General features: G+C 43.2%; 1 protein-coding gene across 1 annotated transcript; it reads right to left on the bottom strand.

Moving 5' to 3' along the window:
- Window positions 1–1700: 1700 nt before the first annotated feature.
- Window positions 1701–11212, bottom strand: LOC310786015 (thiamine transporter 1-like; the record flags this gene model as incomplete). The annotated part of the gene is made up of 5 exons (XM_083647200.1): window positions 1701–1835; window positions 2389–2530; window positions 3700–3892; window positions 8382–9114; window positions 11021–11212. The coding sequence occupies 5 exons, from the start codon at window positions 11210–11212 to the stop codon at window positions 1701–1703; spliced, it is 1395 nt and encodes a 464-aa protein (XP_083503326.1).
- Between the last annotated feature and the right edge of the window lie 10073 nt (window positions 11213–21285).

Genomic DNA, 21285 nt, shown 5'->3' with positions numbered 1-21285 from the left:
TACGTCCATTATTTATGTCTATGTGTATTAGCGCATGCATTAATGTATGCATGTGGTATCTACTGTACATCAAGGCCTGCATACATTTGGTGCCTTATTGACAACACGCAAACAACTGTAATAAAGGGAAACATTATCAAGATATGATCAAACATGCAACTTGCACACTACATGCTACACATACGTCAGCTCATTTCAGTAAAAAGCTGCTAACTGCTCTCCACCCTGGAATCTTAATCAGCTCCGTATTATAATTATCAATTATAGGTCAGACGTGATTGCACATTCGTTGTCTCGCTGCTTGAAATGCAGGGTCACTGGCTCTTCTAAAGTTAGACATGACGGTATCGAATTGTCCCTCCATTCATCTGGCTGGCTGCTGTGTGATGATTATATATGAGGAAAGAGATGTCTAATAGGCTGGAGTCATGCACATGTTAGGGTCAGGAACCACCTGCTGAGATTCACTGAGCTGATTGAACTGATTGAACTGAATGAACTGAATGAACGCTAAGCCCCCTTTTCAGACATGTTTAGAACACACACACACACACACACACACACACGTGTGCACACACACATACACGTGCACACACACGTGCACACACACACACACACACACACACACACACACACACACACACACACACACATACACACACACACACACACACACACACACAAACACACACACAATACCTGGCAAAAGCAGTCAAGAAAATTCATTGGTAAAACATTAATGTTGAGTGTGATGTGTGGTCACAGTGCTGGAAAAGTGTTGGTATTATTTGTAATAGACCTTGCATAAGTTATTTACACTGGCAATTATATACATAAATGCAGGAAATGCCAACATAGACGTATTGCCTCAAATGTATTCTGCCTTTGATATTTATTGCATCTTAAAGTCATTCTATTGGTGAGTTACTGCACCCAGTTTATCAAAGTGGGCAGTTCTAAAGCTGGTTCCCCACATTTTTTCGTTGACTTATAATTTCTTGTTGTATGCTACACAATTTTGTCCATAAAAGACAAACAAGGCAAATACCAAGGGTTAAAGAAAGTAATTAAAATGTCTGTACAGGGCTATTTGTCCATCTCATCTCATAGGCATTGTGTTGCCATGGTCAAGGAGGTGATGACATGAGACATTTAGTTAAAAAATAACTTAAATCAAACCCTCAGCTGTACAAAAGGAGCCGTTATGTAAAACTTGGGTGAATTTAATGCTCCAAATGCACAGCTGTAAATGCACAAAATTCCTCCAGCCTGGGGGAAACAATGTTAAGCCTAATGTCTAACCATCAGCATTTAAATTGGTGAGGTATCTAAAATGTCCTAAATGCATATCCAATATTTATGCATTTTTGCTGGCAACAAAATTTTATTTAACATGCATACATGACAACATGATGATAGCTGAGCATTACTGTCTTCTCTCTGAACCACCACAGAGCTGTTATGCTGGTTCTATACTGTGTAGATAGTGCCCTCTAGTGGCTGCATGCGTCGATTGCAGTCCCACAGTGCGGGTGGCAATCACTCTTTCCTCGGCTGAATATCTGGATGTACATTTGGATGCTTCCAAGTATTTTTTGATTGATGATCACAATTATGATGATGATGATGATCATGATGATGATGACAATTGTGATATACGTAGATCAGTTTGTCTCCTTGACGCGTCCCACACGTGAGGCCTAGGCCTGGGGCAGGCTGGTAGCTCTGTCTGGCCGGTCGCCGGCGGAGAGGCGGGTCATGTGGAACACAGTGTACACACCTCTGACTGTGAAGAGCAGGCCCATGGCAGCAAAGTACGAGGCGTAGATGACGAACTGACAAGGAAAGTGAGGATGACTTCACTCAGATGATGCTCTCTCCCAGCTACAGTACATGTACTTTATCACTCATTCATTAACTCATTCATTTATTCATGCTTTTTTTTGTCTCTCGAGCTTTCTCTGCCCCTGGATTTCTCTTTCTGTCATGCTCTCTAACTAAATAATATACCCAATGTGTTATGATAAAGCATCAGCTTTACTCCACCAAATATTAATTGTTGAACCGTTCCTAAGCAAAGACTGTCAATTGTATGCTGTATTTGAATCATTCAAGTTAGTATTTTTGGCATTATGACCAGCTGTCATTTTCTTCAAATAAATGTTCTGAATGAGATTATTGTTTGAAATTACAGTCAAATAGCACATGATTTATTTATTTTTAAGTTCGATTGTACAGATAGGCTACAAACATAAACTGGGAAACAGAAAATGTTGATGTGCTTTCTTAATTTTAGAGCTGTATAAATAACATAAAGTAAAGTATATGCAGCACGTTAAGTATATGAATCCATATGATTAGTGTGTGTGTGCGTGCGTGTGCCAGTACCTGTGAGGTGATGGTGAGCTGCAGAGACTTGGTGTTGATGACGACAGCTGTGAGGAGACTCTGGAGGACTGTCCCCATGAAACTGTTCACTCCAAATACCAAGGCATAGCGCTCCCTGCTCAGCTGCTTGGCTATCTGAAAACTGGGGCCCAAAGTGTTGCCTTCAAAGACATGATAACCCTTTGGCTACACTTTTTTGTGTGGGCATTTTTAGCTACTATTGTAGGTAGACAGGAAAGGCAAGGAGAGAGAGAGAGAGGGGTGGGGGGGGGGGGTGACATGTGGCAAAGGGCCATGGGTCAGATTCGAACCCAGGCCCCCGTGGGAAGACCTAAACCTACCCACTCTTCCAGGTGAGCCACCAGGGGGCTCCAGCTGCACTTAGCTTTACATAAACTCTTAAACACAGTTTGGTTATTTGTTGGTTGTATACTGTAGCCTAGCTAGTTTTGGCAACCACATCAATATTGTCAATAGTGCTGGCAATGTATTACATAAATAGTCTGGTATCTGGTAAACCATATGGTGCTGCATGTCAGTGTCTTTCAGCAATTTGTCTGTTCATGGAGCTAAAACGAGCAATGTCCCTATGTATTCATGTTCTGCTGTCATTATTGGCAGTATTTAATTTACATCATATACTAAGTGTGGGGGAAACGACTTCGCAGTCAGCAACACTTTTTGAACTACAGTATAACATTACACTCAAAATTATCTTTCAAAATGATTGAGTGATGAGCAGAGCACAAGGACGAATTACAAGTAGAAGATTGGAACTAAGTATTCTTTATAATAATAGACATGCATAGACTTCTTTCAACAGAGATACATATAAATACACGTAGCAACACGCGTGTGAAAGACTATAGAACAGGAATACTCAACTTGCTTTGCCCGGGGGCCATTTTTGAAAAATGACAGGAGGCCAGCTGGGGGCAGTTAATAAACAAACATTGACAATATAAATTTTTCTGTAGCAGATTGTAGGTTTTTAGGGTGCCAGCCGCAGTTTAGTCTGACAATTTTGTGCACGCAGGACGATAGTTATATAAGTTAGTTAAGTACATAAGTGCCTGGTTGGCAAGCAGGTGGCGACATTTGACAATTTAGCTGGAGCTCAGTCAAACTGTATTTAAGGTTTGCTTTCATTGTGAATTAGAAAATGATCGGGGGGGCCACTTGGCACCCTATCGTGGGCTGCATCTGGCCCCCGGGCCGCAAGTTGAGTATCACTGCTGTAGAAGCTGGTCAGCAGCAGTCTCATCAAGTGAAATTAGCTTTACATCCATACATAATCTATAGGCTACTTACGTGCAAATGGTGATGAGCTGCATGTAAAGTGCTTTGAAGAGGATGACACAGGCGTAGCTGAGCCAGATGGATTTGGTCAGATCCATCAGGAAAACAGCCCCTGCGATCAGGAGTGTGAAAGCCCCCAGGACCAGCTCCCCCCACACAGACCACTCCAGAGACACGTGGCCCACCGCAATGGAGGCTGCTGCTCCTATTGGAAAGCATGGTAGGCCTTTAAATTACAAATCCATCATTATAATACATACAGTATAGTGTTGGTATACATCAATAACATATATACGAGAGGAAAACGGGTGTATCGTTCATCAACGGAATACTTTGTGGTCAGATTTTGGATTTGGTTACGTCTTGGGGAAAATATGCCAATGCAAATAGAGAAAATGTTAATAATTAATAACTTTTCCACTCTGAGGTGCAGTAGGTGAGGAAGGTGAAGGCTGATGGGGCCCCCACATTATTACACAGGTGTGATACTATTAATCACTTAAGCTGCTCACATAATGGTATCAGTATATTCAGCAGTAATGCGCCATCAGCAAAACATAGTCACAAAATAGAAAAATTCTGTCAAAACAAAGACTATAAGTGTCTTTTCAAATTAATTTTAGCTCTGGAGAGAGCTATAATGATGATTTATGGCAAGAATGAAGAATTCATTTTATTGGTCGAAAATCTTCAGGGTCAATCTTGCTTCTCAGGCAGATGTCTATCATTCATACATGAAAGCAATTAAATATGTATCACGGGGGGGCATTATTAGCCTACATTTACCCTCTGATATTCATATTTAGCCCCTAAAATTCTGCATTTATTGAAGTGTAACCCATAACTGCTGACAGTATAATTCCTGAAATTGATGTTGCTCCTATCAGCCACAGAGTGGCGCAGTGCACGCCTGAGACATGAAGCAGCTCCTCTCTGTCTTGAGACGCTGGGAGGACTGTGAAGCGTGGCGGACTGGGGACAATGACTCCATGGGAAACTGTTGATGCTTTGACTGAGCTGATTATTTTGGGACTCTGTGTGCCCTCACTATTTTTGTCCCCCCCCCCCCTCCTGTCATTCCCTCTCCATTCCATCTCTTCCTCTATTCCCTTACTCTCCCTCTATTTCTCTCACTTTCTTTGATACATTTTTTATTGAGTCGTTCTTTTTTTAACAAAGAAAAAACAAAAGAAAAAAACAAAACATAAACATTACATAAAACTATACAACCACATACACAACCAGATTAATTTAGAACCCCCCTCCCCATAGGACCCCCCCTCCTCCCACAAAACCAACAAAGATATTGGCTCACAGTATATATTCAATATAATATGTGCCCTGGTGGACATAAATAAGTGGACAGTCTCCACCACACAACAAAAACAAACCAGAAAAAAAGACAAACGCAAGCTAGTTATAATGGAGATGTCCATGGCCCCCATGCACGGCTTCAACAAATTCATTCCACAGGGTCATATTTTCAAATTTAGCGCCACAGTTTTATCATTCTTTCTGTAACTGCTGCTGCTGCTCTCTTGGCCAGGCCTACCTTGTAAATGAGATTCCTGAACACAATGAGACTAGTGGGATTATTGACACAAGTTAAATACTGTAAAAACGAAACATACTGTACATTCAATAAAAAGGGTATCTAGGTGTAAATGGGGAAACCCCTGTCTCCAATCTCAGCGAGACCTGGATCCATGGACACCTCACTCTTTATCCACTGCAATATAAACAGGGGCCGAGTATAATTGGTTCACTTTTTCAGACCTGTACCTTTTGCTTCGTCCATCCTTGATCGATCAACGCTAATAGTCGGGCATAAGCAGCACCGCTGTATTTAAGATGTACTTAATCAATCCCCCCGGCTCTGATTAGCAGAATGGGGCCAAGTGGAAAGTAAATCATTAGTGGGACTTCCACAGCAGGGTCAGCTGGAGTCTTATCAGGATCGGCAGGTAGCAGCTGCACAGCTTCATAGGACGTGATCGATCGTGCATTTGGGTTGCTACATTATAATGCAACGGTTCCGGTCCAGCTATTACAGGTAACTATAAGGCTCTGTTCACATCACAGGAGCGCTTTATACTCAAATTTCAAATGTTTTTTTTTAATGACTGTTCATATCTATTCTAGGCTGTAATCCATCTCCAATACCAATATGAACCGGCAGTGATGTCAAAAAGACACATGCATGAGTAATAATAGCAAGCGATTCTGTTCCCATGCATTATGCTTCTCCCACTTGTTATGGACACTCTTCAGTTGCAGTATGTGCCTTTCAGGGCGTCTCTACAAATATAAATGATGTCTGTCCATTGTCCTGCATGATAAAGCTGGTTCAGGCGAGCACCCGTGGGTGCCGAAATGATAGCAAGTGTCTCAGGCAAATGCAACACTGACACATTTCTAATATCAGCTTTCAAATGCAAGTCCCATGTAGGGCGCATGTGGTCAGATATTTTTCTTTTCGTTTTAATTTTTCCGGGTTTCCCTCTCGTTTTCTTTCCAATTGTACTAATTTCCCCTGCTGTCCCGTCTTTGCTCCACCCCCTCTGCCGTAGACTCCTCCGATACATGTGCACCCACCAGCCACTTCTTTTCACCTGACAGCACCAAGGGGTTTCACGTAGCGCGCCCCACCAGAGGAGGCACTATCCTTAATCCGGCTTCCCCACCCGCAGACACAACTAATTGTGCCTGTATGGATGGAGAGGTAAGACGGGGGCTTGAACCTGCGGCCCTCATATTGGTAGGCAGGGAATCTACCGCTGCACTACCCGAACGCCCGTGTTGTCCAGATCTGAATTGAAAATATATGATTCCAAGCAGCCGTTTCCTGTTCCTGCTAATTAGAAAACATTAAATCTGTCACAGCAAAAAAAAAAAAAAAAAAAAAAAAAAAAACGCTGCCACATGAATAGAGCCTAAATCTAAACGGATTCCGTATAATTGTTTAGATTAATTAAATGACCAGTTCCATCTGTGGACGGGAACAGCATGATTGGAGCTAAATGAGAAGGTGAATGTCATTGAAGACTGTTGTGTGAGGTTTTCCCTCTCTGAACGCGAGATGGAAAGAGACATGTTAAAACCTGGAGGACTAAAAAGTTGTGAATAAATTATGCATGAACTAAAATAGATGTTTGATGTGTAAATGACTCGTAATGACTTAGACTCATCATAGCCAAACAGATGGGTCAAGGTATACCGCAACTCCCTGTGGACGGACTATACCATAGAAAACAATGCAATACTGAATAGAACTAACAGTCTCTTCTGCATACTGTACACATTTGGTTTTGTCTTAACACTAATGAGCTACTAAAAAAAATGGTGTGTTTGAAGCACCAGGACATTAGTTTATAAATACGCTGAATATGAAAACAGTGAATTATGTTCTGCTATTCACCCCTATTTTATCATCTTGGTAATCCATATTCATACTCCCCCTATCAGTTCTAACCAGGCTTTTTTCCCAGGGGTGTTTTGCAAGTGTGGGGGGGGGGCGATCCAGCAAAAATAAATAAATAAAATAAAATAACACAACTCTTTGGGGAAATATCAGACATGGGCCCTACAGCTTGATTGTATGTTGGTGCGGAACCATTTACAAGTGAAAGACATACAGCTGGATGTGATTTACACAGAGTAATTGCCTTTGGTTTCTGGGGAATACAGAATTGTATCAGCACTATAATCAATAAAAATGCACTGGCTGGATAGCAGCAGCTGCAGTGGCCATGTGGGGACGAGAGCAGGCAATTAAATAGTCTAATTAATGCTCTTCTTATTGTCCAGTGTGCATTGGGGTTTGCAATACAGTTAGTAGAATGGGATGGTGTTTGTTGTTTATTTATTTTTATTTATTTATTTATTTCATGGGATGTGTAACACACCCATAAAATTAGATGAGAATGTTTGGGCTGATTATTGTTTTTACAAGAGCCCCAGCAGATTATATTAGAATAGGATCTGCAGCGGTGGCCATTCTGAATCTATCCGGCAGGATTTGCAGATTTCTTCATTGGCTTTGGTGAAACAGTTGCAGCAACAAGCCGTTCAACCTCTTCCGCCCCGCTGGTCCCACTCAAACGCATGTTTGCGTGGCCAAGCTTCGCTCAAACCCGCAGAACTTTAGTTCGGATTCTAATTCTAATTCTGATGCCAAACATGCCACGCTGAATTACAGAGAAATGTACAGTATAATGATGCACAGGACATCACGATTTCTTTCCATTTGATGTCATGTTGCAGTGTCTTGGGATTTCATTTGGGTATGAGATGTAATCTCGCCATAGCCAGCCGTAGATCCTGTCCATATCTACGTCTGAAAAGTGGTTAAGCACCGCCCCTAAGACCAAAACAACATGCGTGACAGACATATGAAATGACCAACCACAGACCTCCTATTTGCGTGACACAACTTGTGGGGTGGTACATTTTGAACGATGTAGAATATGAATGTGACACTGTTGTAAAGTATGGATTTTTTTGTATATACTTTAAAGAGACTTAAGGTGAAATGAAAGGGGGAATCAGAGTTCAAGGGGTTAAGCATGTGAAAGGTGTGACTTTGCATGATGCTAAGTTCTTTAATGGTGACGTCTTTATTAACAAAGAAATGGTCAATGTCGTGTAAAATCAAGGCAGCAAAGCGCGTCAACGAATGCAGCCCTATGGTTTACCTGACAGTGTGGCGATAGCGTCCACGCCTCCATTGTAGGCCGTGAAGTTATGCTGGGGCTGCATGTCGACCCAGAGGACTTGGATGTAGCCTGAGACCTGGTAGAAGCCGCATCTCCCCATCGCCCACCATAGGCAGAAGAAGATCACCGCCGGCGAGGAGTAACACTCCTTACAATCCGAGAGGAGCCTCCTCAGCGTCCTCCCGACATACCTGGCCACGCCCCTGCTCTTGCTCATCCAGCTCTCCGGGTTGGACCGCGAGTCCTCACAAGAGCGCGTCTCCCTTCGAAATAAACTGGTCTCGGGCATGGGCAGAAAGAAGGAGGTCAACAGCGCTACGCTGACGGAGATGAGACTCACGACAGCCAAGCAGTACAAGGACACCCCGGCCAAAGACAACAGCAGTTGGCTTAGGAGGGCGCCCACGGCGTAGCCCACCAGGATGGCCCCTCTGGCGTAGCTGGTCACCCTCTGGTAGCAGCTGGGTTGCACCACGCTGTAGATGTAGGAGTAGTAGCCCACGTCCGCCGCAGAGCCAAAGCCGTAGACGAACAAGGCCCACTGCGCCGAGTGGACGCCCGGGCCAAGGAGCAGCAGTAGGAACGCTACGACATAGCTGAGGGCCTGGAGGACGATAACGGGCTTGTAGCGGAGGAAGTCCGTCACCAGGAAGACGGGGATGAGGAGAAGGAGGTTGGAGTACGTCCACACTGGAAACACCTGTCTTGTCACCTGTATGGGGGAGGCATGCAGACAGCCAATTTGTAGATCATTGTGAGGGAATCATTCAAAGGTTGAAAAGGTTTTTAATATTATGCAAATAGGCACAATGGTCACAGTATGAGAAGCAGTCACATTATGTCAAAAAAATAAAAAATCTTGCTCTCAAATTCTCCCAGTCATTACATTTGAGTTCTGTTGGCCTAGTTTCACTGATTTCAATGGAAGATGGAAGAGAGAATTATTATTATTGCTTCGGCTTATGAAAATCCCAAACAACCAAAACAAAAGTAACGCACGGAAGCAAAGTGACAAAGATTATGCTAAATACAAAATAGGTCAACATAAGCAAATACTGATAATATGCTTCAATGGTTTGACCCCAGAACACACCCAGTGAAGCGGCCACAACACCGCTGTAACTACATTCCATAGAGCGAAGCGGTTCTTCTTGGTCTGCTTGTACTGTAAGAACACAGCCCGTGACCTCATTCCAAACCAACATGGCCTCCACTGCAACAGGGACATTGCACTTTGGCAGCAGGTCCCTTCCCCCGTCGCTACAATATGTATTCTAACTTGTTACTTTGTGGCCACATTTATCCACAATGCCTTACTGTATCATGAGTGCACACCTTGTTAGCATGGGTGGCCCCAGTGGGGGGGGGAAATATCAACTCTATCTGTGGCAGGTTTGAGCCGTGCCCTCCACTTACTGTAGGACCACGAGTTGAAAAGGTCATTGGTTTCACGGACCAGCGAGCAGGAAATGAGCGCACCTCCAGCAGCACACCTGCCACCATTTTGTTGCAAACAAGTCACACTCACATTGCCTTTTGCATGGCAAGGTGATTGTCACTGCTGCGGTGCGGAGGAACGCACCCGCCTCCTTCCCAATGCCACCGGTGTGGAGACATGATGGATCGTGCTCTCCTCAACCCCTCAGCCTGTACAGAACCTCACCCGGGCTTTTATTCACAAAATGCCATGTAAACACATCTGTTGATGTTAGGCTGGCTGATTTATGTACGTACGTCGCTTTGCTGCAGTTAGTTGTGCTTTTATACTTCCACGTATGCGGAGCGAATAACATGTTGGTGAATAATGAAAGAAGTGATGAATATTGAAATGGAGATACTTGTGTAAGATGAGACAGTCAATTATTAATGATGCACAGCGTATGATTGGTTTATTTCAAGCGGTGGGGAGTCTACCCTGCCCACCTCAGGCATTTACAACTTTAAGTAGCATTTACAGCAAAGACGGAACAGCCAAAAGCCATGGCATAGAGTTGGCGTAGGTTGCATGTAACATATCTTCACAGGCTCACACGATGATTGACCAATATACTGAATTATAGCAATAACATGGGAATAAATGTGTGATCCAATCGATAATCAATCAATCCATTTTTATTTAAAGTGCAAAATCACCATGAAGCATGGTCCCAGTACACTTTACACTTAAAAAAGAGCATAGGACAAAGTATAACAAACAATGCTCTAAGAAATTAATGTTAAAAGTATGTTTACAAACAAAACAAACACAAGGAGGGCTATGATACTGATTACACTTGTAAGACAGTCATCAGTAATTTAACAGATTACATACAGAAAGAAAAGTTACCTGATTCTGAGAGCAGATTTCAAATGTGCTTTGAAACCAAGCAAAAGGGCAATTCTCTCAGAGTTTTATAACTGGATCAATATAGGGGACGCGTTCATCTTGGATTCCCAAAAGGACGGTGTTGAATAGTTCAGTTGATTGCATATTATTTATATTATGCAGGCTATATAAAAAACATGATTATCGACTCGACTCGAAGCATACACCTCGATAGCCTCAGCTGTATGCCTAGAGGAAAAAGGTTACCGAGTACAAAAGTCACATTTCACCTTTCCTGGCGTGGTAACAGTACCTGTTCAGTGGTGAGATTCTTGTAAGCCCCCGTGAGGAACTCTGTCAAGAAGGGCTCTACGGGCCTCATCATGGAGCAGAAACCGTAGATGCAGAGCAGCACGGTGGGGCCCACCCAACCCGCACAGTGGGGCCCATAATGGCCTGCGCAGCCAGGCTTGCTGCCGCACTCCCAGCTCCAGCAGGAAGCCATCGTTTCTCCTCCGGCTCCCCGGGGACGTCTCCCGGCGTCCGGGGAGAGCGCGGTCTAATTTAGGCAGTTTAATCTGTGGAGATATGGAAGCGCTAGATAAGGCCAAGGTGAGACTGACTGTGAACGTGAAGTCACCTGCTTCCCCATTGTTGTTTCTCTCCTGTGAAGTTTTCCTGGCTAGTGCGAGACAGGGAGGGGTTGGGGCTATGTGAGACGGTGAGGCTGTGAGTGAAAATACATTAAGTTGAAATATGAGCTGGTGAGCCCCCAGGGCTCCAGGAATTTATAATAAATATGTCTCCTCCTCTGTCTTCATCCAAAAACACCCTCCTTCCAATAGATATTGAGGAAGGGGTGTAAGTCAAGTAGAGACGCATGTGCATGAGCGTGCGTGTACGTGTGTGCACGTGTGTGCACATGTGTGTGTGTGTGTGTGTAGGGAAGTCAATTGTATTTATATAGCTCCAAATCATAACAAAAAGTTATCTCAGTAGAGCAGGTACAAGACCAAGCTCTTTATTTTAGACCCAACAACTGAAACGATACCGAATTCTCACATGATGAGCAGCACATGGTGATTTATTTCACTGCACTGACAAGGTCATGCGGCAGTTGAAACAATTCCCCAACAACAGCATGCACTTGACTTGGCGGTGACGGCAGGGAAAAGACCCCTTTGGTGGGGAAGAAACCTTGAGCAGACCTGGCTATAGGTGGGCGTGGGGAGAGAGGGAGGGAGGGACAGATAAAGAGAGAGAGAGAGAGAGAGAGAGAGGGAGAGATAGATAGAGAAGGAGAGAGAGACCCCGGTGCACAGTAGCGGCAGTAATAAAGTAACAACTAAGTAAAAACATAACTAATTGCACAGTGACAGCAGTAATAATGATAAGAACTATTAATAGTAAAGGACTAATGATAATAATCATAATCAATTGTCAAAAATGGAGAGAATGCACACCGTGAAATCTCAGCGAGGTGCCGGTGACGGACAAGAATCCATAGGAAGAATAGAAAGCGCACACTCTGGCTCCGATGCAATGAGTTTAATAAAAAGACAACGTTTCAGCCTGGTGGCCTTTGTCAAGTCATTCCTAATCACATTCTTCCTAATAATCATAATCAACCATAACAGACTACTACTACTACTACTAGCATATAATAATGCTTAACCCTAACCCTGTCTAGCCTCTACTCCAACAGCCAGCACAGTCCATAACAATACTATACTAGTCATGGTGTGTAAACATAATTCAGCACTCGTTTGACCATTGCAGTCATTTCTCACCGTTTAAACTAGAATTTGAATTGTGGTATTTATTTTATGCGGGCTGCTAAACAAATGGGAGGAGGTAAGGTACATTTGCACACATCCACCAACTCACTCGGCTCTAAATTAACACTCCCCAAATTTAAATTTTCATGGGATGATGTTAATGCAGCATGGCGTCGTTGTACAGTACACAGCACTTTAAGCATCTATGGTGATAACCAGTTCATTTGCAGTTTATTAGCTTGCTAATGCTCAGACAGAGAGAGAAATAAACAGTCATTCCCCAGATTACTGTAGTGTCATTTAAAATAGCCTGCAGTGAGTTATATGACTCACCAGTTGGATGCCAAGCGAAGGCTCTGCTCGCTGTAGCTGTCAGAATGTCTTGCTGACTTAATTCTCAATCTCAGACTCAGTGACAAAATATTATTCATATATCTGTCATTCCCACTTTAATATCGTATTCTGTAACTATGGTCGAAGAAATGTACGAATAATACACTGTATTTTGTATAGCACATTTGCTTCTCATAATGGAAGTTTTAATGTAGTCTTTATCATTGTATTATATTATATTATTATAATATATTATATTATATTATATTATATTATATTATATTATATTATATTATAATTAGCTGTAGTAGTAGCAGCAGTGGTACTAGTAGTAATCATAATAGCAGTAGCAGTAATTGTAGTAGTATCATTGGTAATGGTAATAGTAGTATATTTACATAGTTTCCCCCCCCAACCACAGCTGTGTAATATTTAATCTCTTGTCACTGCTAATCGGAGAAAAACCACCTGAATATTTGTCTTTGCTTATTGTATCTGCTGTTTGCATAATGTAACTTTCTCACATAGTAATCTTATTTTTCACAACGTTGTAATGGTGAAGGAAACTTATTGTATTCAAATTTGCTCAAGCACACACACACACACACACACACACACACACACACACACACACACACACACACACACACACACACTCACACTCACACTCTCACACACTCTCAGGCATAACACACACACTCAGGCTCTGCATTGCCTGCAAAAAAACAACAACTTTACCACCATTCCTTCAGAAGTTGTAGCTGTCATAGACTGTGTTGCATAGTTGATTTTTCTATTGCTGACAAAAATGTGTTATTGTAAGTTGCTTTGGATAAAAGCATCTGCCAAATGATGTAATGTAATGTAATGCATTGGCCCAGGTGTGTTGAAAACCTTCATCAACTATGTCCTCGTCCTCCGCGTCCTCACATTCATTACTGTACCAGCTAATGTCGTGCATTCGATCCTATATCAAAAGTTGCTCATCCCGATCTCGACTCTTCTCATCCCTGGCACCTCAATGGTGGAACGAGCTTCCACCTTCGGTCAGGACAGCTGAATCACTGCCGATCTTTCGGAAAAGACTAAAAACGCACCTTTTCAGGCTCCATCTGGGCCCTTCTTGATCTAACTTCTTTCTAAAAAAAAAAAAAAAAAATACTAACCTAAACTAAACTTGTACCACTGTTCCTTCAGAAGTTGTAGTTGTCATAGACTGTGCTGCATAGTTGATTGCTCTATTGCTGACAAAAATGTGTTATTGTAAGTCGCTTTGGATAAAAGCGTCTGCCAAATGACATAATGTAATGTAATGTAATGTATATCCACTCTCCTGCAAACGGGTTAGGAGGGGCTAGAGTACAGTATGCTCCATATGCACATAACTATATGTCAAGCTATATCTTGCAGCATAATTCAATCTAACACCTTATGTCACCATCCTCTCATCAATAGACCCTTTTCACGGGGGCCATTTGGGGTCATAAAGGCAGGGGAAGCACAGGTGCAAGCAAAACAGTAACGAGGGTTTACAACTTCCAATTTTGGGAAGTTGGAAACCCTCATTAGTGTCTTGCACCTGTTTACCCTGCCTTTTCGACACAAAATGGCCCACGTGAAAAGGGTCAATACTGCCAAGTGATGAGAAGAAGCTAATACAATGACGTGGTCCACCTCTAACCGTCTGCCAGTGCGCTCGACTATGTATCCCACATGCCGCAGTAAGGCCCTTTTCACAGCAACCATTTTGAGGTGGTAAAGCAGGTGTAACCAATAACATTAACGAGGGCCCTGGCACTGGAGCACCTAAATGGAATGGAACCATAATTACTTGTATCGGTTACACCTGCTTTACTTCCTTTACCACCTCAAAACGGTTGCTGTGAAATGGGTCTAATTGTAGAGGTACAAAGGACTTAGTTTTCACTGTGACACATGCATGGCTCTGAACAGGCATAAACAACCTGAAATTAAGATTATATATATATATATATATATATATATATATATATATATGGTGGTGTTCACCCTGATTGGCCTGGTCAGGTGATGGGGCTGCTGATGACTGATTGGCTGGTGGAGATCATTTAAGCCAGCTGATGCCATCCTTCCGCCCCTTGCTCTCCACATTCCCAACAATGGCAGCCACGATGCTGAACCTGTGCTTTAGTGCTTATAGACATGGATGCTTTTGTGTTAAAGTAATTTGTAACTTCTGTAAATGGTAAACTGCACTGTAAACTATTTATCTAAGCAAAGTAGCAGTATGTAGGAGTGAGAAGCCTCTCTTTGTTTTTGCAACATCTTTTCTCATGTTTCTTTTGTAGGAGATTAGGTAAGAGAAATGTGTTTTGTTTAACCCATCCTTTTATTTTGGTAGGTAAGTTTCCAGTAGGGTTGGGGTTTAGTTCCTTTTGTCTGTTGTGTTGGCATTTTCTCTGACCGTCCGAGTCAAAATAAACTGTTAATTTGTGAACTTTTGATCCCGGTTCTGGCTGTCCATTCTTGGGAGTGGGAAGAGTGGGGGCACTTTTGTGTTGCTGACCGGTTCCCCTAGGCCGGTTCGTAACTATATATATATATATATATATATAATATTAGCGTATCTGCTTCTGTTTTGCCTTGAGTCATCCTTGTCCAGCTCATTTTCAATGGACAGAGAACAAAAGATCAGAAGAGTGTAGCCGTAATATAATGAGAAGTTTGTGCGTTTGCCTTGGCATACTTACCACATCCTTTCTTTTTCAGTATGAATCTCGCACAAGAAGAATAAATTAAATTAAATAGCCAGATACAGTGATAATGAATCAGAGGGAAATGAAGGTGAAGAAAAAAAGCCAGACAAAAACAAACAACTAGAAGGGCACCTCGGAGAGCGGAGACCTTCGCCGAGGCCAATTGCTTGTTGTTTGTGAGGCTTGTTCATAAGTCGGATCCGACCGGAACCTCTCCTAATGGTAATGGGTTCCTCCTTGGCCCATGCTACATGCAAATCCAGCCAGTAGTTCTTTCCATAATCCTGCTGACAAACAGACAAACAAATGGCAACAAATACATCACCTCCTTGGCAGATGTAATAATAACACAAAGCACTGTGCCAAGATCAAAGCATCATCCATCCTCAGGCGTAGCTGTCTGATAAGCATCTTGAATGTGCACTAATCTTTTTCCTATTAATTTACAGCAGGCAAAGATAGTCTTTATTTGATTTCAGCAGCCAGACTGCTCTCTTTTATCATACATATTCTCCAATCCGGCAGATTTTCTGTGGACCGAACAGGATGATCAAAGGTATGTCGGAGCTTTTATTTTCTCTCCCCTTCTTTGTCATTTTGTCATTTAATTGGCAGAGATGGTGTTAGGATGGGTTTTAGGAGGATGCCTAGAGCAGAGATGGTGTTAGGATGGTCTTAGGAGAGCTGTGGGATACCTAGAGCAGAGAAGATGGTGTTAAGATGGTCTTAGGAGAGCTGTGGGATGCCCAGACCAGAGTGGGGACCACAGGAGGCACAGGCAGGTAAAAGTCTGAAATAGCCTGCTTTGCACAGCAGGGCCAAAGTGGAGCTCAGCGTGGTGAAGGACATCTGAGGGCTGATGGCACTCTGCTCCTGGGTGGAACCTCGTCCAGCTGATATGCCCGGGAGAAACCGCAAGTGCAATTAAAGTTTTTTTTTTGTGTGTGGGGGGGGGGGGGGGGGGGGTGGATGCAAGTGGACTGAGATAGACACTTTGTTGAGTAAGCTCTGCAGTGCCCTGGCTGACCCTGCTGTGAACTCGTGAAAGGAGCTTGTTCAAAGTTTACCTCCCCACCCCGAACCCACCACCCCCACCCCTCCTACCACTGCACCTGGGACAGCAGCACAGCAACGCCGCGAAAACAATGACGAGAGCCTTCTTTCAGAGGAAAGATTATTTGTTCACCTTTCTCAAAGGCGGACGACCCTCCTTACTTGATCATATTCTGTACGCCGCTCGCCTCACCCAATCTCCCCACGCATGACGTCGTTGCATAACGTTTCAATTCACCTATTTATCCTTTCTTTCCTCGCGGGTTGCAAATTGCAGCGCGTGACGGAACGAGTGTGCAAAGGCAACCCCCCCCACCCCGTACTGTACGCCCCCGTACTTCGCAGACCGAAACCCCATACAGCTTCCTGCAATCTCTGTTCGGGCAAATCATGTGAGGCTGCTGCAGTCAGGAGACTGACTTTGAAACAAACAGGGGGTGGAGGGTAGAGGGTGATGGGGGGTGGTGGTAGGGGGTGTGTGGGGGGAGGCCAGGGGGGGTGGTAGGGGGAGGGTTTGGGGGAGTGATATTGAGGTGTTTGCAAGGCACAGATAAGCATGTGTGTGCAGTGGTTCAGCTGGCCTGGCTGCAGAACAGAACTCCCACTGTGCCAGGCTGATAAGACGCAGGAAGTTAGGCGTGTTTTTCTCTTTCTTTTTTCTTTCCTCCTTTCTGGTTCCTGCTCTTTCCATCTCATTCAATGAGCTGTACTTTAGAATAGAGTGGCTGGAAAATGTGTTCTAAGTTACCAGACAATGAACGAGGATGCATGCATGCATACATACATGCATACATACATGTATACATACATACATACATACATACATACATACATACACACACACACACACACACACACACACACACACACACACACACACACACACACACACACACACATACATATGTGCACACACGTGTACAGACAATATCCAACAACAGCACATTATATTACACTACTTTTTTTCCAGGCCAGCATTCAAATATTTAATTTTGACTTATTCATATCTTTATGACGATGCTATTTGGACTTCCCAGTGTTGACACTCGACTATCGGGTCAAAAAGGGGTCATGGACTCTGTAACAGTCACAAATGCCTAGATCCTCTGTTTCGGGAACATTATTTGGTTGCAATAACATATTGGTCCACTGCGTGGCGCTCCTTGTTTTGTATTGGCTTTACGGAAACAGTTTACGTTACTCTTCTTCTCAAGTCTGCCTCCATGCAGTCTATGCAAGATGCAAGAACAGTCTTCTCTTCAGTGACAACTTGGTGTGTGTAAAACTATAGCCTATCGATCTACATGTGTGTGAGAGATTAGTGCCGTAGAGACCAGGCATACAATATGGTCGACAAGTGGTAAATAAACAGTGCGTGTGTGAAATCCCACAACTGCCGTGGCTATGAGTCTGTCATGTTAGCTGGCTATCCAGGAGGCTAATAACAGAAGCTACACAATACCACCAAACCTGTTACAACTCCCTCCATCCAAATTACTGTAGGTTCTATGTTCGCTCAGCACTACAGCTGTGTTCGCATCAGGGTTGGAGGTTAGGAACCTAACCTAACCTAACCTAGGTACGCAAAATGTATTTCCTCCAGGATGACAAAGGCATGAGCTGCCCTACTCTGCCTCTGATTGGTTTAGCTTTAGGCATGGGAAGTGATGATTGGTTAGGTTTGGGCATGGGAAGTGATGATTGGTTAGGTTTGGGCATGGGAAGTGATGATTGGTTAGGTTTGGGCATGGGCAGTGATGATTGGTTAAGGTTAGGCAGGAGGAGTGATGATTGGATTGGTTAGATTTAGGCATGATGGGTGAAGATTGGTTAGGTTTAGGCACAAGGGGTGAAGATTGGTTTAGGCATGGGGAGTGGTGATTGGTTCGTTAGGCATGGGAAGTGATGGTTGGTTAATGTTATAGTAAAATCCATCCATGACTTTTGAAACGTAAATTAATCTTTTTTTAAACGTGATTTTTAAGGAACGCTTCAAAAGTCATAAAAGTGATTCACGTTCGTGAAGATTATCCTGCTGAACCCAAATTACCACTCCCATAAACTTGTGTTAACCACAGACCTTATTTTATGCATTTAAGTGAAATCCCCATTCTAAAACCCCATTGACTTTCCCCCGTAAGATCCAGGAAGTCCGGGACTTCCAACTTCTGACTACAAAAATACGCCATCCCTGCGGTACTCTAGGGCCGAGGGAACATAGACACGTCATCGTGAGGAAAAGTTGATAATAGCTAATTTTCCAGACTGTTAATGTTAGGGACACATTATAGTCACTTGACAGTACAGTAAGCTGACTACCAGTGTATCAGCATTGGACAACACAAATAAAGTGTGTCCACTTGATTCATAGGTACTCGAATGGGTTGGGTTGGTTTGGGTTAGTCCAAATCTTTACTGTACACCAACCCAAAGTTTTGAGGGCAGTATGCTGACAAGATTTAGAACTACACGCTGTAATAATTTATCTGCAGGGAACTCATATTGATCGTGTGACAGCCAATGCCAAACTTGAGAGGCATACCGAATTGAAATAAATAAATAAATAAAAGTGTTTCAGAGAACTCCTGGGCCAGTGACACTCTAAAAGGCTGGGTATACTCCTCGACACTAGATGGAGCTCTTGCTTCACCCTACCCCCCCTATAACGATCACTCCTCATCTATGGGACGCAGGGTGCTCATCATGACAGATTTCTAACAATTTCAACAATCTCCGCCACAAACTTGTGCAAGCTGTGGGAAGAGCAGCAAATGACTGACACACGTGATGGACAGACAAACGGAGGGAATCTGAAAAACAGCTGTCCTCGCTGTGTGGCCATCTGCTGCATTCTGTCTAATTGGATAATGAGCGCTTGGATTGGAATGCTGGTTTCATCGCTAAATGTTTTTGTCCCATATGTTTTGAATTGTCTTCAATTTACAGTTCCAGCTCTGCTATACAGTGGAAGTAGATGTGGCTGTCACAGTAGTTGTCACAGCAGCTGTAGCAGTTATTGTACTTTTTTATTATTATTTTTTCCTTCTGATCCCAACCAATCATTATCTGAAGATATGAAGTCTTACTTTGTAATGCCAGGAAGCTCAAGACAAATGACAGCAGCTGTGATACAGTATATATGGAGATGCTCACGGTATAAAGGCTATAAATTGGCCCAGAGAAACGTACGAGGAGCTGTTTTGTTGGATTACAGCTAAGCTCCTCTGACATTTAGTTCACTCTACCATAGGGTGCTGTCTTTGGTAGCCTTGTTGAAGAACTTGCTGTAGGAAAGTGATGGAATCTTTTCTTCTGACATGGATAAACATGTGGTGTCAGGATCTCACGGAGGCACTGGCATAGAAATGAGGCGAGGCTAATTACTCGGTGTGAAAAGCCGAGCAAATTGTTCTTCTGAGAAAGACATTATTTCGCAGCAGTACCTGCGTGATGAAAGGGCAGCAACCACAATGAATCTGGTGGAGAAAACGCACTTCTGGAATTCAAATGTCACCAAATATCAATACGTCAAAGGCATTTTAACGCCTGCAGAGGAGTTATCACAGTAGTTCCCTGATTAGGTCGTTCAGTTCATAATGTCAGCTTAGGGGCTTCCACCCCATACAGAGATTATTTGTGAATGAAAAGTGCATTACAACAAAAATGACAAATAAAGGGGGGGGGGGGGGGGGGGGAAGCATGTCAAATTTGGGCCACGGTCAAAGGTCATCGATGCTGAACCCTGCCCTGTGACATTTAAAGGGGAAGTAAGTAAGACTCATTACCCCATAGAACGAAATGACAATAATGATCAATACCAATGATGTCATTTAGTACACACTGTTGTCCAAAGCAGTGGTGGAAATGGCCAGGATTTGCTCTGGGAACCCTACTTAAGCAGGGCAGGGGTCCCCGGATGTTCTGTATGCTTGAATGTGTTTTAACTTATTTATTACTTTTTAACTTATTGATTTTACCCATTTAGCATTACACCTACATAAAAATCTCTTTTCAAAAGTTACTCAAATAAGATGACCGAGATCTACTGATTATTTCCCCTTGATTTTATTCATGACAGACTTGATGGAACATTGTTATGCGTATTCAGCTCCCTAATGTTTTCCTACTATTCTCTGCTCCTCTCATGCTGTCCCCTCCACTGCTCTGCAGAGCCGTGTAGATCGAAGAGTCCCGACATCTCCATTCACTCCAATGGACTGTTTTTACTCTCAAGAGTTCCAGGAAGTAAGGTCCTGGATTAAGCAGCACTGTCGAGTTGCAGCAAAATAGACAGTTTGTGTTGTACTCTGAAAGGGTTTTTCATCCCTTGAAATCAAATTATCAGCTTTATTTTAGCATGCAAAAGTAGCGCGAGACCCATTCCTGGCTGTTCATTGGCTAATGAGTCTCGCATTTTGGTCCTCCGCTGACGCCACTCTCTCTCTAGAGGACACTACTGCTCTGCTCGCCACTTCAGATTGCTCTGGGGCTGCCTATTGGCTGTGTTGACTGTAGCCGGGCATGGTGCCTTCAGCTGCGGTCAGATTTATGAAAACGTTTTAGAGAAACCGTGCTAAACATCTATAAGCGATTTTGTTTTTAAGAAAATAAAACTTGGACCCTGAGGAAGAGGTGAAGAGCGTTCCCACAGCGTTCCCACGCAATGATTGCTCTGGTAC

Source organism: Poromitra crassiceps, assembly GCF_964638095.1.
Source record: "Poromitra crassiceps genome assembly, chromosome: 12".
Taxonomy (NCBI): domain Eukaryota; kingdom Metazoa; phylum Chordata; class Actinopteri; order Beryciformes; family Melamphaidae; genus Poromitra; species Poromitra crassiceps.
The sequence above is the reverse complement of the archived record's forward strand: the minus strand, read 5'-3'. Positions and strand labels throughout refer to the sequence as shown.